At 54.2% G+C, this 15,673-nt stretch overlaps 6 protein-coding genes across 6 annotated transcripts in view; 3 read left to right on the forward strand and 3 right to left on the reverse strand.

Annotated features, from left to right (window-relative positions):
* GUITHDRAFT_160922 (hypothetical protein) overlaps nt 1-942 on the reverse strand; it is a 4,847-nt gene extending 3,905 nt beyond the window's left edge. Inside the window, exons 1-2 of the mRNA XM_005840703.1 lie at nt 546-942; nt 390-497 (exon numbers count right to left, since the gene is read on the reverse strand). Coding sequence (XP_005840760.1) covers nt 390-497; nt 546-605 — 168 coding nt within the window. The 5' untranslated portion in view covers nt 606-942. The remainder of the gene's footprint in view (nt 1-389; nt 498-545) is intronic.
* Nucleotides 943-1,709: 767 nt separating this feature from the next.
* Nucleotides 1,710-2,195, forward strand: GUITHDRAFT_100751 (hypothetical protein; the record flags this gene model as incomplete). Its single annotated transcript, XM_005840704.1, has 1 exon — nt 1,710-2,195. The coding sequence occupies one exon, from the start codon at nt 1,710-1,712 to the stop codon at nt 2,193-2,195; it is 486 nt and encodes a 161-aa protein (XP_005840761.1).
* A 482-nt stretch (nt 2,196-2,677) lies between these two features.
* On the reverse strand, nt 2,678-5,962 carry GUITHDRAFT_100752 (hypothetical protein; the record flags this gene model as incomplete). Its single annotated transcript, XM_005840705.1, has 21 exons — nt 2,678-2,779; nt 2,827-2,856; nt 2,963-3,031; nt 3,163-3,210; nt 3,279-3,332; nt 3,563-3,612; nt 3,667-3,721; nt 3,821-3,916; nt 3,968-4,015; nt 4,075-4,154; nt 4,210-4,249; nt 4,301-4,363; nt 4,411-4,495; nt 4,553-4,600; nt 4,646-4,704; nt 4,757-4,843; nt 4,890-4,961; nt 5,013-5,065; nt 5,208-5,250; nt 5,307-5,721; nt 5,844-5,962. 21 exons carry the CDS (start codon nt 5,960-5,962, stop codon nt 2,678-2,680), a joined length of 1,716 nt encoding a protein of 571 aa, XP_005840762.1.
* A 2,162-nt stretch (nt 5,963-8,124) lies between these two features.
* Nucleotides 8,125-8,760, reverse strand: GUITHDRAFT_100753 (hypothetical protein; the record flags this gene model as incomplete). The annotated part of the gene is made up of 1 exon (XM_005840706.1): nt 8,125-8,760. One exon carries the CDS (start codon nt 8,758-8,760, stop codon nt 8,125-8,127), a length of 636 nt encoding a protein of 211 aa, XP_005840763.1.
* Nucleotides 8,761-9,392: 632 nt separating this feature from the next.
* Nucleotides 9,393-10,090, forward strand: GUITHDRAFT_150294 (hypothetical protein). The gene has a single exon (XM_005840707.1). It carries the CDS (start codon nt 9,565-9,567, stop codon nt 10,048-10,050), a length of 486 nt encoding a protein of 161 aa, XP_005840764.1. The 5' UTR covers nt 9,393-9,564; the 3' UTR covers nt 10,051-10,090.
* Nucleotides 10,091-13,071: 2,981 nt separating this feature from the next.
* GUITHDRAFT_132835 (hypothetical protein) lies at nt 13,072-15,042 on the forward strand (the record flags this gene model as incomplete). The annotated part of the gene is made up of 11 exons (XM_005840708.1): nt 13,072-13,189; nt 13,244-13,374; nt 13,425-13,504; nt 13,572-13,680; nt 13,727-13,801; nt 13,856-13,948; nt 14,178-14,256; nt 14,345-14,412; nt 14,444-14,563; nt 14,733-14,858; nt 14,974-15,042. The coding sequence occupies 11 exons, from the start codon at nt 13,072-13,074 to the stop codon at nt 15,040-15,042; spliced, it is 1,068 nt and encodes a 355-aa protein (XP_005840765.1).
* Nucleotides 15,043-15,673: the final 631 nt, after the last annotated feature.

The following is a 15,673-nucleotide window of genomic DNA, read 5'->3' on the forward strand; positions in this document are numbered from 1 at the left end:
TCTACTTCTTCTTTGTCTTCATGCAGTTGCTGTATTACTTGCTCCCTCGTCCTCTCCCATGTCTGCTTCGTCTGTGTTGCTGCTGCACCACCTGTTTGCTTATCCCTTGGTTAAATGCACTGAACACTACTTTATCCAGCTGATCATAAACTCTATAGTGTGACGTTTCGTTCTTCTTCTTCCCTCTCCTCTCTCTTCCCAGCCTGTGGTTCTTGCATCTTGCTCGTCACGCCACATTCGCCCCTACGCAACACAATGACTCTTAACCTTCCCGCGCCCCTCCCCCCGCTCCTCTCTCCTCGCCCTCTTATCCCGGCCCCCGCTATGTGGGAGGTGAGTGAATCGCTACTAAACACGACAGAGATTCTCTAGCTCCTGCGCGTTGTCACCTTTGGTTTGTAGTACTGCCCTGGTCCTGGCAGCTCGTTCTCCGAGTAGGAGAAGCGATGGGTCCTGGTCCAGAAAGCATCTTTCTCCTTCCCGCCGTCATGCAGGATCTGCGAGGGGACAGGGTCATGGCAGGATGTTCAATCGCTCCTCCTTACTGTTTCAAACTTGGACGGGATGGAGGCAACCGATCTCTGCCTTGCTAACGAAGGGTCCATGAAAGCTGCTCGATGTCGCGTCTAGGTGTGCAAGAGCAGAGGCTGGGTCTGGACTCTTATCCAACGAGTGCGAGGAAACGACTAGCCATGCTGGGAGAAAGCTTCCGCTGCCGCCTGCTGTGTCAACTATAGAGCCCGCAGTATCTACTCGCTAACACCCAAACTTGACGTTGGACCATAGACCCGTCAGCTCTTCCTGCAAGCGACAGTCAAGCAGTCCTCTGCTCTCAGCGCTGTGATGCTTGGTTGAAGCTGCATCGATCCCCGATCATCTCCTCCTCCTCATCTCGCTCGCTCGCTCCGCCGGCTGGCCTGCTCCCTCCTGCGACTGCATCGCCCTAACCGTTTAAAGGTACTCTGAGGCGGACCAAGATTCTTCGGCCAAATTTAAAACAATAATAAATTTGCGGCATTTCCCTATGGCTCATTTCTATGTACCGCACAAACAAATATAAATATATATTAAATGGTAATCTTTGAGTACTGATTGTCATATATAGCTGAATCTATTAGCTATATGTGTGAATTTTCTATATACAGTCAAAATACTCTGTACTATATAATAACTATTTTTAGAAAGAATCCTGGAGAGCCTTTTTCGCCTCCTCCTGTAGCTCGACGATTGTGGGGGCGGAGCAAACCTGAACCACCGTCTCTTCCTCCCCCTCCTCCCGCTTCCTGTCTCCCTCCCTGCCTCCTCCTCCTGCTCCTTATCCTGCTACCGCCTCCTCCTCCTGATCCTGTTCCTGTCTCCTCCATTCCTCCTACTCCTGCCTCCTCCTGCCCCCCCCCTCCACTGCCCTTACCCCTCCTCCTCCTCCTGCTTCTCCATTTTCTTCTCCTCCTGCTCCTTCTCCTTCACCACTGGCTCAGTGGTTTACAGCCTTCCTTTCCTTCTCCTCACAGAGGCTCTTCTCCTCATCCTTGGGGAACCGCATGCTATCTACACTCTCACTTTAAGCCTGCTCCTTTCACCCTAGTTTCTACAAACTGCACTCTGGATACGTGTTCAGACTGAAAGAGGGGCATTCTCCCAAGTTCTTTTCTTCTTCTTACCTCAGAAGCTCATCTGTATCGAGTCGCTAACCTCCTTTGCTCTTGCGAATGAGCACCCGCTTTCTACACGCCATGGCAAACCACCCAGTAGGAATGGAGGAGGAGTCGACCTTGCTCTCGAGCATCCGGCACCGCAGAGGCTGGAATCTCGAGCCCATCTCAGTGCATGACGAGGAAGGGCTGGAAGAGCGAGCATGCGATATGGAGCTGGAGGACGAGTGCAGTCATCGCGCAGTCGAGTGGGAGGATGGCATGCACAACAGCTCGGGGTACGAGTTCACTCCTAGCACCATCAACTCCGCAAGGGCCCCCGACCCCCAAGAGGCATGTATCAACGAGGAGGAAGAGGACGCATTTTGCTGCGAGCGCCTCGTAAAGAGGAGGAGGACGGAGTGCTCAGTGCAGATGGGAGATGAGGGGGTCGTTGATGAGACCTGGGCTGCCATGCGAAATGCATGGCGCTTGCAGGGGATTTCTGCTTGCTCGCAGTTGAATTCGGCAGGTGATAAACAGCAGTTCAGCGCGCCATCTTAACACTTGAAGTGTACATTTGTATTGGTTTGTAAATCGTGTTGTGAGAATCTTCTTGTACCTCTCTTCTCGTCGTCGTCGGCATCATGATCATCATGGCTGTCGTCTTTATCATTGTCACCAACAGCAGCAACAGCGTCTCCTGCTACTGCTACGATCGTCTTCGCTTACACGTCATCATCATGGATTGCCAAACAACTGAACTCGGGCATTAGCCATTCCGACACAACCTCTCCTCTGCCACTTTTTCTCCAGCTGCTGTCTCCTGCTACTGTTCAACATCCAATGAAAATTCACGATCGTACACAGCCAGCTAGACGGCGCTTTTTCGTGTAAGAGAACATTTATTGCATTAGCCTCCTGGCTCCCTCCCTTCCAAAGATCGTCTTGGCCTTGTCTCAGTCTCCACATCCTTTCACCTTCCATCGTCGCCGTCTTCCTCTCCTTCAGTTTGCCTCCTGCCGACGCACTCGTGACTGCCATGTCTACACGCGCCACATGACACTGACCTCCATCTTCACTTCCGCCTTCACGTTGACCGGTTTCTGCGCATTCCTGGCCGCTGTGAGATCCGATCGCTCGTAGATCTGTGAAGGTTTGTCATGCTGACGTGTATCAGTCTCCTGCAGCTCACCTGGATGTACGCTTCCGAGATGGAGACAACCTGAGAGGTCGATCAGGGCAGATCGGCCATGGGGGAGCAAAGAAGCGTGGGGGGAGTCGAGGAGGGAAGAGAGAGGGAAAGGAGAGGAGACGCGTTTGCTCCTGACCTGCGGGAGAATCTCTTGGATGTGTAGGTCATCCATGAGAAACCACTGATCTTGGGCCTTGTTGAGACACTGAGGCGCAGAATGTGTCAGAGAGGATGAAGGGTTTGCAGGAGGAGCGTGAAAATGGTTGGATTTAAGTTGCGAGATCATGGGGGATGCAGAGACAGGGGACAAGATGGAGGTAGTAAGGAAATAGTTACCTGGGTCCTGAAAACTCCTTCTTTCATAGCGATACCTTTGTCGTGAACCTGCCGCAGCGTCAGCATGCCTTCTTTGTGCCTTACTGCTGCCTGGAGCCCTCCGAGACTTTTCTCACCTCGTTTGTCCCAGTTGCCTTAGTCACAAGCCCCTCATGGCAGATGTTGGCGACCTGCAAGCGAGGGAATGACTTTTGACAGGGATTTGAACGGAACTCGATGGAAGAAGGCAAGAGCGGGAGCGGGAGCGGGAGCGGGAGCGGGAGCGGGAGCGGGAGCGGGAGCGGGAGCGGGAGCGGGAGCGGGAGCGGGAGCGGGAGCGGGAGCGGGAGCGGGAGCGGGAGCGGGAGCGGGAGCGGGAGCGGGAGCGGGAGCGGGAGCGGGAGCGGGAGCGGGAGGATACCAAGTCGTATCTTGTAACTACATTTTGGCCCTCGGGAATATCAATGAATTCTGAGATGGTGTGAGGAGACGAGGAAGGGAAAGAAAAGCACGCCAGCAGTTCACCTCGCAGATCAAGATTCTTGATGGGGAAGGAAACAATGGTGGGGTTCTTCTCCATCTTTCACAGGGATCGAGTTACTTGCGGCGGAACAGGCAGAGAGAAGAGGAAAACAAGACTGGCTGAGAGGGACATCAACCAAGATTCTTGGTTCCTCACCTCGAACTGAGTGTTCATGTTGAATCTCTTGATGTTCAGGATGAGATAGCGGGGAAGCTCCAACAATCGGAAACGCTTCAAGACTCCTCGAACGTTCTGGCCAAGAGGTCAGACAAGCACTGACCCCACAGCTCTCAGCCTCATCACCTGCTCGTAGACGCCGTCGAACTTGTGGAGGATCGTCAGCAAGGGGACCTGCGAGTCAGCACGTCACGGCCATGGAAGGAGCAGCGAGGGCTGGAGGAGCAGCAAACCTGCGGGATGATGTTCTTGTCCCTCTCATCAGCGTACAAGGGGGTAGGGGGGAGGTCGAGAGTCAGCTGCAGGAAAGGAGCTAGTGGGCACATTTTTGTCATGCGGAAGGGAGGGAGGAGAGTTTAGAGCATCACTTGTCTGAACGTCCCATGGCTCGTCGTCGTCCATGTCATCCTGCACTCAGAGATCAGCTTAGCGCGGGAGGCCTGTAGATCGGCACATCACCATGACCATCCTCTCGTTCTCATCTGCCTTCTTGATCTTGGCCTTCTTCGACTCCACTCGGACCTTGGGGGAAACGGGCGGGGAATGAGAATACGGCTCCTCGCCTCTACCTCTTGAAACCTCACCAGTCCTTGGAACACTTTGTGAATAACTGAACTGTTCCTCTTGTTCGATCCTCCCAGCCCCCGGTGCAAGCTGTCATCAATCAAAGTGACTCTCCAAGAATTCTGATAACATTTCCTCCTGGGCAACCTGTTGAGAAACCAGTTCAAGAACTCCGCAGGGTCAGAGTGGACATCGCTGGAGCCAATCGTTATCATCCCCCTCCCTCCTGTACTCTCAGACCTTCGGTACTTCCTGTTGCTCTCCACAGAAATCGCCTGGAACAGCTCGTGCGGGGATACCTGTATCACGAGCTCAGATCGGTCATGACAACCCGAGCTGTCAGTCACAGACCTGTCCCTTGAAGGCAGAAGGGTTCCACATCTTTCTAAGCAGCTCGCCGAACCTCTGAACAAGCGGGCTCTTGAAGTGCTTGTAGTTCTACCACATGCTCAGTCCCACCCAGTGAGTTCCTATGAGGGCGCACCTCGGGCAGGAGAAAGAAGTTTCGCAGCTCAGTCACGCAGCTGAGAGCTTGGATGATGACGTTCAAGTAAGCCTAACAGGAGTGTAACACACCATGACGGTTACAGGTGTCAGATTCATCAACCGTGTTCTTGAGATTGTTCAACCCAACAGTCCCCGGGATGAACTCCGTACCATCTGCGAGAGAAGTTAACACGACGCACTCCTCTCCCCCGGCCAGCGAGTCTCAAAATACTCGAAAGTGAAAGTCAAGAGGAGAAAGGCTAAGAGTCTTTCTCTCGACCATGAAAGCTGATTCATCTCATGCAAGCAAACTTACCGATTCCTCTCGAGTACTTGACGTCAATGTCCAGACTCTTCACCTGCACGAGAGGTGTCAGCGGACAAGAAGGTTCAGCTACAAGAGGAAGGAACACACATGTTCAGATGTGTATGTCGGGTTCAAGTTGTGCTTGATGTCCGCCAGGGACGAGTCCAGCACTTCGTAGTTGTCCGGAATGCAATACACTCTTCCTGATTCCAGCTTCATGAAAACATGGTGATTGTGCTCTAGCGAGTGGAAGTAGACTGGAGACCCTCGGGCTCGTCCTTGGAAGTACTTCCCGCACACAAGGCACACGTAGACGTTCAAGTGGGAGTTGGAGATAGAGCAAACTTTCTCAAAGTCGAAGTCAAGAATGTGACGGTTGATGCTGTCGAGATACGGACAGAAACGTTGGGGCGGTTGTGGTCGCCTTGGGGCGATCCCGATAGCCTCCTTGTTGTCATCATCGCCAAGAACCTCATCCAAACGATTCTCATCGAAATCATCCACATCGTAGTCATCCCCGGCCCTGGATAGAGAGCCAAGAACGGATAATCAAACATAGAAGCATGCAGCAAGGCAGTGCGGGTGGCAAGAAGGCAAGGCAGGCAGGCAGGCAAAAGGGAGGAAGATCAAGAAAGGGGGCGGCACCTTTCCAACTTCACCTTGACCTTCTCCTCATCGCCATCTCGGTCGTCAGGCTCTTCTCGCTTGATCCCCACTGATGCAATGATCTCCTCCTTGCTCTTGTCTCCATCAACCCCCGGCATCTTCCACTGTGTCAAAACATGAAAATTCCCTGGACTATCTCAGGTATGTAGCAACTACTCTTGTGATTTTCATTCAACCTCAGCATACATCTACCTGACTGCCGTGCTTCCACTTCAACAACAACCCATCAAGCAAGGTCTGTAAATGATCGCCTTCTATTTTGCTCTATATGTACATGCTGAGGCTCAGGTTTCATGGACCCCTGCCTTTGCGATGAGCTCTTCTATGATAGACTTAGCACACTTTATGTTTCGGTAGGGCTCTCAACATTTCTTCTTATTGGTATGCACCAGTTTTCATGCCAGTGCAATGTCATCTGACTTCTCTTGACCTCGGCACACTACAATCATAATTTTCATCCATTTCTCGTTCGTCTTTTGCTTCTTGCCCGCCATTTGTTCGTGTTTAGGGCCTTCCGTTCCAGTCCCCATTACTGCCCCTTCTTTATCCTGCAACGTTCCCCTCCCTTCCTGGCGCGTTCTTATCTCCTACCTCTCACACCCCTCTCTCCCTCCTCTATCCCCTCCTAGCATTCCCATTGCGCGGCTGCAGATCATTCCTTTCATTAGCCTCGTCCCCGCTCACACGCGGCGCCGGACCGTAGGCCGCCTGGTACGGTACTGTAGGCCGCAGGCCCGTTGGCCGGCCGGCACTGCCGGGCCCTCCGAGGCCGACAGGCAGGGCAGTGAGCGGCCCTTGAAGCCTTGGCTTGAAGGCCGGCGGCCAGCCTGAGGCCCGGACGCCACTGCCGATAATCTCACAGTGACCATACAGTGCCCGCCCCCCGCGGCCGCGGCGGGGGCCCGCCCGGCGGGCCGCCCGGCCGACCCGGTGACAGTGTACTACCGTAGTGACGGCTCAGTCGCCGCCGAGGCTCCGGCCGCCGACCGTCCCGCCGCGGCGGCCGGACTCCGGGACCCGGTCGCTCCAGCCGACCGTCCCGGAGTCCGAGTCCCGTACGGTCCCATTGACGGCCGGGCCCGGACCGTGTACGGTCACAGGCTCACGGTCCGGCGTGCCCGCCGGGCCGGGCCCGGCCGCCGCCCGGCGGCCGGCCGGCGGGGGCCGAGTGTAACTTGCTAGTCACTTGAAAACCGTCTGGCAACTAGTTGAAGACGACCGTCCCGCACGGGTGACCCGTGCGGCCGGGCATCGCACGGTACCGGTCACCCGTGCGAGGACTCGGGTCGGCTGAGTCACTGAGTGCACATCCGCGTCCGATCGCCGGGAGTCGGGGGCCGCCCGGCCGCCGCGTGATGGAGTCGGCACGGAGGACTAGTGCTCGGTATAATCCGAATCGAGTCCCCGTCTCATTGATATGGCACGGTTGTTTGTCACGTTCAAGTTTTTTTTAATCGGATACGTGCCGCATGGGCAAGGGCTGGTACGGTACGGTGCCGTGAGATGCCACAACTGATGACAGTCACTAGTAGTGATTGCTGACCAGACACTGTGTGGCGCTGACTGCCTGCTGGTGACCCGAGTCGTCGTTGCCGCCCGGGCAAGCCTTCAGTTGTTACTTTTCGGATGTTACCGAGGGGCGACCCTTTTTGACCTTTTCGTAATACTTCCGAGCTTCAATCGGAGGTCACGTTACCACCACCGTGATAACGGGCCGCCCGGCCCCGTAGGGTTCAGCGAAGGGTGGGGTGGTTTTACTTCATCAAGGGTCGACGGGTGCAGGTGGTGGTACGCGTGCCAGGGGCAAGGGGGTTGTAAAAGGAAGAAGTCGGGGATACAATCATTCGTGCGGGTGAAAAAAAAACGATCACGTAGCAACCTCTGACAGTCAATGACTTTAGATCTCTAGATGCAACGGTTCACACTTGCACGTCGGATCTGACTTTGCTCCTGTATGGCGGACCAACCCGCCTCAGTAACCTGACTGAAATTACTGACACTGTTACTGACAGGTGAAAATACACAAGTGACAGCTGCATGACGCGATGGCATGATGAAAAAGCAGATGATGGATTCAAGAGGATGAAGTCCTGGCAACGGATCTTCCGCGTGGAGAAGTGGGGAAAACACCATAGTCTCCTGGAGAACAATAAATTGTGACTTTGCTCTGCTTTCAAACTGTTTTGCTTTGTCACTTTGCTTTGCTTCACAGAGTCATGCAAAATAGTTTCGAATTAAGGTTTAAGACAAATTCATTAAATCAATTCCAAATAAAAGGTGCTTCATCTACCTGAGTCAGACCAAATGGTAAGAACTGGTCTTCCTCTTCCAAATAATAATCTTGAAGGGATGATTCGAATGAGTCCCCGTTGATTACTAGATGTGGTTCGTCGACATTGGCCTGTTCATCGTCTTCCGCAAACGGCTGTCTGGTGTTGTCATACCACAGATCACACGACGACTGATTGACAACCTCGCATATATCATCGAAAGTGATATCAACTGAGAGATCAGTTGAGCCGCTTTGATGATCATCAGGGGAGCCACACGATAAACTCTCAACGTCCGTTGGCTCGGAAGAGGAGGAAACAGTAGAGGAGAGCCTGGGAGGCTGAATGGACTGCCTCTTTCTCTTGGGGCCTGGATTAGGTGTCTTGAAGGGCCATCTAGCAATGCCGAGCTTTCTGCATGCTCGTTTGATAGCTGTAGGACAGATGCCAAGTTCTTGAGACACCGCAACCAGAGGCCTGTCGAAGAAACTTTCCAAAAGTTCTCGAGTGAGCAACACGGGCTCGTCTTGAAGCGAGTCGTAGAGCTGAGTTTCTTGGGCACGCTTCTTTCGTGGACAGACCATGGCAACTGAGCGACGGTATGTTTTCAAGTTGGATGCTTGCATCTTTCGGTGTGTTTCCTGGATAGTGGACGAGACGGATGGTGGTTGATAGATAAGAGAGAGAGAGAAAGAGAGAGCGGTAGGTGTATGAGAGCAAGTCGGAGATGGAATGAAGAGGAGGAAGTTCAAAGGAGAGGAAGAGCTGAAAGAGGAGAGTGGCAGGCGGGCAGGCGATTGTGGTGGACGGGGAGGATTGCAGGGCTATATAGACAGCGGGAGTTGCGCACGTCGTGCGGAGGAACACCTAGGAGGCCAATGTCGGTTTGGATATCGGTTTCCAGATTGCCGTGCTGACAGTTCGAACTTAAAAGTATTTTGAAAGAACTCTGGGGCCCCAAACTCCGAGCGCCGCTCGACTTGCATAAAAACAATTCATGAAAAAGAAGCGTTTCAAAATACTGATGGTCAGCATGATCGTCTTGAAACAACGTGTTCTGGCGCCTGGCAAAAACCCAGCGCTTCAAATAAACGTGCAGTTATGGATTGGTCATGAACGATCAGAAACCAGCCATGAGCTATGCGAAACCACGAGATTCCATATTCGAAATCACTTCTTTTGGATACGACCGACCCCTTCCCCCGGCCCAAATTTGTCACACCCCAACACGCTCCACCTCCCTCACTCCCCGTGCGCCATCCTTAGTACTGACATCCGTCCTCCGCCCCAAACCCCGCCCCTGGACTCTTCTCTTTATATTTGAACAGTTTGCATCAATAGTCCACAAGCACTCCTGCTCCTCCAACACAACTGCTAAGGTCGACTCCTCCGAACCGCACAAGCTTTCTTCTTGCTCCTATCTTCTGAACATGAACACTCAAGGCCGTCGACGAGTCGCTATGGTATGCCCTAGAAAGCAAACGTCTGAAAATGATGAGCCTGTTATGCTCACTCGAGAGCTCCTACAATCTTATTTCGATCGTTCCCTTTCTCAAGTTTCTGCTGAGATTGGAATTTGCCCCACTGCCATTAAGCGAGCTTGCCGGAAGCTTGGAATTGCAAAATGGCCTTACAAAACCCCGAATCCTGGTCCTAAGAAGAGAAAGACGAGTGATGCATCCGATCATCAAGCAGAATGTCCATCAACCTGGGATCAGTGCATATGCACACAGCAAAGCATGCAGGCATTTCCCAGCCTCCCGCTAGCAAAGGACCCTTTCGAAGAAGAGCGAAATCTATGCTTCGAACAGATCAGAACAACAACTTCATGTTACTATGAAGACCTGGACCTGGAGCAGTGCTTGCTGATGGAAACAGACATTGCTTTTCACTGGAATGATACAGAATTTTTTTGAATTTGTTTAAGATTATGTGAAATAAATCATATGAATTGTTATCGAGTTCACCGTAAAAAGGCCTCTCAAATACACGAGAGCGCATTCCTTGTAGGTTCTGCTCTAGAGTGGCAATAGGCAGAAGTGCGTCACGTTGTAGATTGAATCTGACAGGGACACAGCGGCTGAGGCACGGTGAGTCCGCCGCAAATCAGTGATCTAGCTTTCCGAGGCCCATCTCAGTCATCATGGCATCGGACATCTCAGCGGCGTCGTGTCCTTTGTGGCCTTCGTGTCCTTCGTGGCCATCATTCCAAGTTCTGGTGCTGGATGGTTCCGGTACGCGTCTCCCCGGCTCAGTCACCGTCGGCCGCCCGGCAGGCCCGGCGGCTGAGTGGGCGGGCCGCCCGGCTGAGTCGCCGACTTGCGGCCCGCCCGCGCCTCGGAGTGGGCCGGGTGCCAGTGCCCGGCCCAGTGCCAGTGCTTCAGTCCGATCAGGCGGCCCGGGGCCCCGGGGCCGCCGGGGTGACCGTCACGGCGGGAACTTTCCGGCTGAGTACCACGGGTGACGCCCCTCAGCCGCGGGGAGTCCGGCTCGGGCCGCGGGCACTGTCAGCGGCACCGTGGCACCGTACCGTCCGCCCGGCCCAGCGGCCCCGGCGGACTCGCGGGGCACTGCACGGCCCGGCCTGGCGTCCGACCGTCAGGACCATTCTGCCAGCCTGGGGTCACTCGGACGGCAGTGAGCCTCCCCGGTGGCATACCTGACTCGGGCACTGTCCGATCATCGCGGCGATCGGCGGTCGGCGGCGGCGGTCCGATCAGCGGCTCCGAGGCTCGCGGGCTGACCGACTCACGGTACTTCACCGTGACGGTACTAATGACTGCCGCAACAGCCGTCCGATCGGGCCGGCCGCAGATCGGACGGAGATTCCGAACTTTCCGAGTTCGGACACTGCGGTCACCAAGTACGGTCACCGGCCGGGCGGTGGCCTCAAAGTTAAGTTAAAAATGAGTACCGTCGAGGACAATCAGCTCAGTTTTAGCTAGCCTGCCCTGCCCTCCGGCAGTGTAGCTGAGAGTCCCCTCAGTTACTCAAAGATAAGTTACTTGAAAATCAGTACGAGGACAGCTGAGAGTAGCCTAGTACGGTCAGGAGTACCGTCAGCCGGTAATGAAAAGAATAGTCAAGCGGGAACTTTCCGGCTGAGTACCACGGCCCTCAGCCGCGGGGAGTCCGGCTCGGGCCGCGGGCACTAGCGGCACCGTCACGGTGGCACCGTACCCGGTCCGCCCGGCCCAGCGGCCCCGGCGGACTCGCGGGGCACTGCACGGCCCGGCCTGGCGTCCGACCGTCAGGACCATTCTGCCAGCCTGGGGTCACTCGGACGGCAGTGAGCCTCCCCGGTGGCATACCTGACTCGGGCACTGTCCGATCATCGCGGCGATCGGCGGTCGGCGGCGGCGGTCCGATCAGCGGCTCCGAGGCTCGCGGGCTGACCGACTCACGGTACTTCACCGTGACGGTACTAATGACTGCCGCAACAGCCGTCCGATCGGGCCGGCCGCAGATCGGACGGAGATTCCGAACTTTCCGAGTTCGGACACTGCGGTCACCAAGTACGGTCACCGGCCGGGCGGTGGCCTCAAAGTTAAGTTAAAAATGAGTACCGTCGAGGACAATCAGCTCAGTTTTAGCTAGCCTGCCCTGCCCTCCGGCAGTGTAGCTGAGAGTCCCCTCAGTTACTCAAAGATAAGTTAAAAATCAGTACGAGGACAGCTGAGAGTAGCCTAGTACGGTCAGGAGTACCGTCAGCCGGTAATGAAAAGAATAGTCAAGCGGGAACTTTCCGGCTGAGTACCACGGCCCTCAGCCGCGGGGAGTCCGGCTCGGGCCGCGGGCACTAGCGGCACCGTCACGGTGGCACCGTACCGTCCGCCCGGCCCAGCGGCCCCGGCGGACTCGCGGGGCACTGCACGGCCCGGCCTGGCGTCCGACCGTCAGGACCATTCTGCCAGCCTGGGGTCACTCGGACGGCAGTGAGCCTCCCCGGTGGCATACCTGACTCGGGGTGACTGTCCGATCATCGCGGCGGTCGGCGGTCGGCGGCGGCGGTCCGATCAGCGGCTCCGAGGCTCGCGGGCTGACCGACTCACGGTACTTCACCGTGACGGTACTAATGACTGCCGCAACAGCCGTCCGATCGGGCCGGCCGCAGATCGGACGGAGATTCCGAACTTTCCGAGTTCGGACACTGCGGTCACCAAGTACGGTCACCGGCCGGGCGGTGGCCTCAAAGTTAAGTTAAAAATGAGTACCGTCGAGGACAATCAGCTCAGTTTTAGCTAGCCTGCCCTCCGGCAGTGTAGCTGAGAGTCCCCTCAGTTACTCAAAGATAAGTTAAAAATCAGTACGAGGACAGCTGAGAGTAGCCTAGTACGGTCAGGAGTACCGTCAGCCGGTAATGAAAAGAATAGTCAAACTGGCAGGCAATGCAACAATGAAAAGAATAGTCAAACTGGCATGCAATGCAACAAGTATGCAATGTGACTGTCCTGCTCCGATGGGACGGCAGGGCAGGATGCTGATAAGAGAGCAATCGGAGGGTCTCAGACTGACTACAAAGACTGCGATGCCCGCCAAGTAGAGAACACATGGAAAATCTGTTTGTTATTGTGGTAGTTGACTGGGAAATCCAGTACAGTACTGTTGTTTCTTAGTAGCAAGTGAGAGGGTACCTGCCACTTTTCCGGTAATGTTCTTGAATGCAGTTCTTTGCGGCGAGGTTAGATAGCACGGAACTCTTTCCCAGTGCACCGGGTAACGAAGAAGTTGTCTGGACTTGTTCTGTTTTTCAAGCTCTCTTGTTGTAGTACGCATATACATATCAAAAGAGTTCATATCGACTGATAGAGGGGAAATGGGAGAAGGAAGGCAGTGAGATTTGTCGAGGAGGAATACGGTATGCCGTAGTAGCTTTTTGCGCACCACTGTTTCAACCTCAAACTTGTCGGAGACAGGACCTTTCATCAGGGGATCAAATGCCCTCCAGCATCGCAAACGACTGTGCCATACCTGCATGGAAGGATCCCAAGTGCACGATTCCAGCGATATATCTCAACTCCATAGACCAACCCGACGGGAGAGTCGTAGTGAACGGTAACGAGAGAGATTGATGCAGGCTTTCCTGATGCAATGTCATTTCCTGTACAGTTGCCAAGGCTGAGAATCTCAGGAATCATCAAGAGGAGGAGATGAGTGTCGCCGCCAAGATCTGTGTACGAATGACCAAGACCGACTCGCAGCAATTGCTTGAGAAGTACGAATACGGTCTACATCTAATGGTAACCATGCATTCATGTGAAGAGAATTTCTTTGTACAGGGATACCTCAGTGGACCTCGTACTCATTTCCGGACAAGACACCAATCTGGGAAGAGAGATCGAAGTTGTTTGAGGTCGACGACTGTAAGAGGTGAATCACTTGTTGCTAGTCCTTGTCTGTTGTTAGTCCTTTCGAGTGTGGTGAACGGCGATACCAGCGCAAGCCTTGTGGTTGCTCTCTTCACGAAGGAAGGGAAGGACCCAAAGGATAGATTCTTGGGAGAAGCGATCATCAGCTTGGACAAACTTGCTCAGTTCAACCTCCCGGTGAAAGTGATTGTCCGTTGACAGTATCGCTCAAGCACACGGGCAGGTTCGCGACAAGTTTGTCTTGAAGCCTAGCGTCTTCTTGCCAGGCATCGAAGTCTCAGGGACCGTGACACTGCAGGTCATGTATCATGTGCAACAATGGAGGCACAAGTTTAATCTGCAGTCTTTTCAGGCACAGTGGTTTCCGCACGTGGAGGAGCAGAAGGTGGAGGCCAAGCCGATCACCGTCTCGGTTAAGAGTCGAGATATGCACCCTTTTCAAGAGGTCAGAGTCACGGCTGGCGAGACATGACGCTGTGGTCTGAGTGGTTTTGATCCCAGAACACCCAGGACTCTTCAGAGTTCGTCAATTTGTTGGATTGTTGTAAACCATGATATCAGTACATTTCATTTTCAAAACCATTCCTTGTCAGATGCGCATGGCTGTGACTGGCTCCTCAAAGCAAAGTTGCTGTTTCCCGTTTCCTCTGATGCAAACTGCGTTGTTTATAAAGGACGTGAGGCAAATCTCATCTACTTCCCGAGCAGCAAAAGATGGCGTCAAGGGCGGCAGACGAACTCTAAAGATTCCATGTGAGCGTATGAGAGTAGATTGTTAGGGGTTGAGAGTAGAATGTTAGGGTTTGAGAGTAGATTGTTCTTACCTTCTTCTCCTCCACAGCTAGAAACCACAAGAGCCCCGCACATAGAGAACCGAACTCATTCATCAGCACCACAGCACTGAAACAGGTACAACACCTGTAGCTGAAATCGGCAACAGGCTGCTCCCGTTGGCCTTGTTAGACCACTTTACCTGGGTCCACTCGTTTCACCGGACAAGAACCATCTTTGCAAGAGGCAAATACCAGCAGAAAGATGCTCCCCGCCACGGGAACATCCGGTACATACTTGGAGCGCTGGAGGGCGAAGTTGTCCTTCACCTTTGAGGACAAGTTCATGACACAGGCCTTCCGTCCGACAGAGCTCACAGCTTGATGGATAGTGAGAAGCTTGATGACGTTGAGAACAACCTCTCCTAAGAACCGCTCCCTCGGATCCATCTTGGTCAGGTCGAAGACGGCTACAACAAGCTGAGCGCTGTTGGGTCAGGGTCAGGACAGCCGGGGGCTGAAGAGCAGACGTACGACAAGGGGCTTCGAACGTCGAGCTCAACTGTGGGAGAGTCGCGGGGGATGGTCCATTTGGACTTTCCTGCTCGAGATCCATCAATGTCGGCATGTTTGCTGTGCAGTTTCACCGTAAGAGATCTCCTCCTTGCCGTTGGGCCAGATGACTCTCTCTCGCACGCAGACTTGGACTCCGATGTCCTTGGACATGTCAAGCTGTACAGGCATCCCGCTGCAGGACAACACTGAATGAGGGTCGTCAGCCCTTGGGGTCAACTTCCTCCATGCGACATCGGGAGCGACCTTTCAGGATGACCTGCCCAGCTATGACCCCGGGGGTGTTGACGGGCTCGAACCCGTCCGCATAGGGCGGAGGAGGGAGGTTGTCTTGGAAGCAGGCAGGAGCGCGGGTCCATGACATCCTAGAGCATCAACTACATCATCTTCCTCCTCCTCTCCCGTCTCCCCTCCATCTCCAAACTTGAACTCAGGACGCTCGGCAAAGGGGGGGGGGCAGGGGGAGGTGTGCTGGAGAGGAAGCGCGCCAGAGGGTTAGCAGGAGAGTTTCGGTGCTGATGTTCAAACTTACCATGCTGACATGTACTTCTCCTCCTCTCCTGCACTCCCATACTGCGGCAAGTTCATGACGGCCGGCTGTGTGTCTGTCATGCTGTGCCAGTAAACCCCGTTCCTCGCTTCTGACCTTGGGGGTACGAGGGTACCATGACAGAAGATTTGTTAAGTCTCATCTTAGTAAACTTCCCATACCCCCGCCTCTCCCTCCATTCGGAAAGTCCGGGCGTAATAGGTATCTCTCTAGCAAGTTTGATTTCCGTTAAAAGTTCATCCTTGTCAATCTCCTCGAATATTTTTTATAGTTTTTA

This window comes from Guillardia theta, assembly GCF_000315625.1.
Source record: "Guillardia theta CCMP2712 unplaced genomic scaffold GUITHscaffold_5, whole genome shotgun sequence".
NCBI classification, from domain to species: domain Eukaryota; class Cryptophyceae; order Pyrenomonadales; family Geminigeraceae; genus Guillardia; species Guillardia theta.

Bases quoted from the DNA above. Each gene is read 5' to 3' on its own strand.
- GUITHDRAFT_150294 (XM_005840707.1), top strand. From the start codon at position 9,565: ATGAACACTCAAGGCCGTCGACGAGTCGCTATGGTATGCCCTAGAAAG.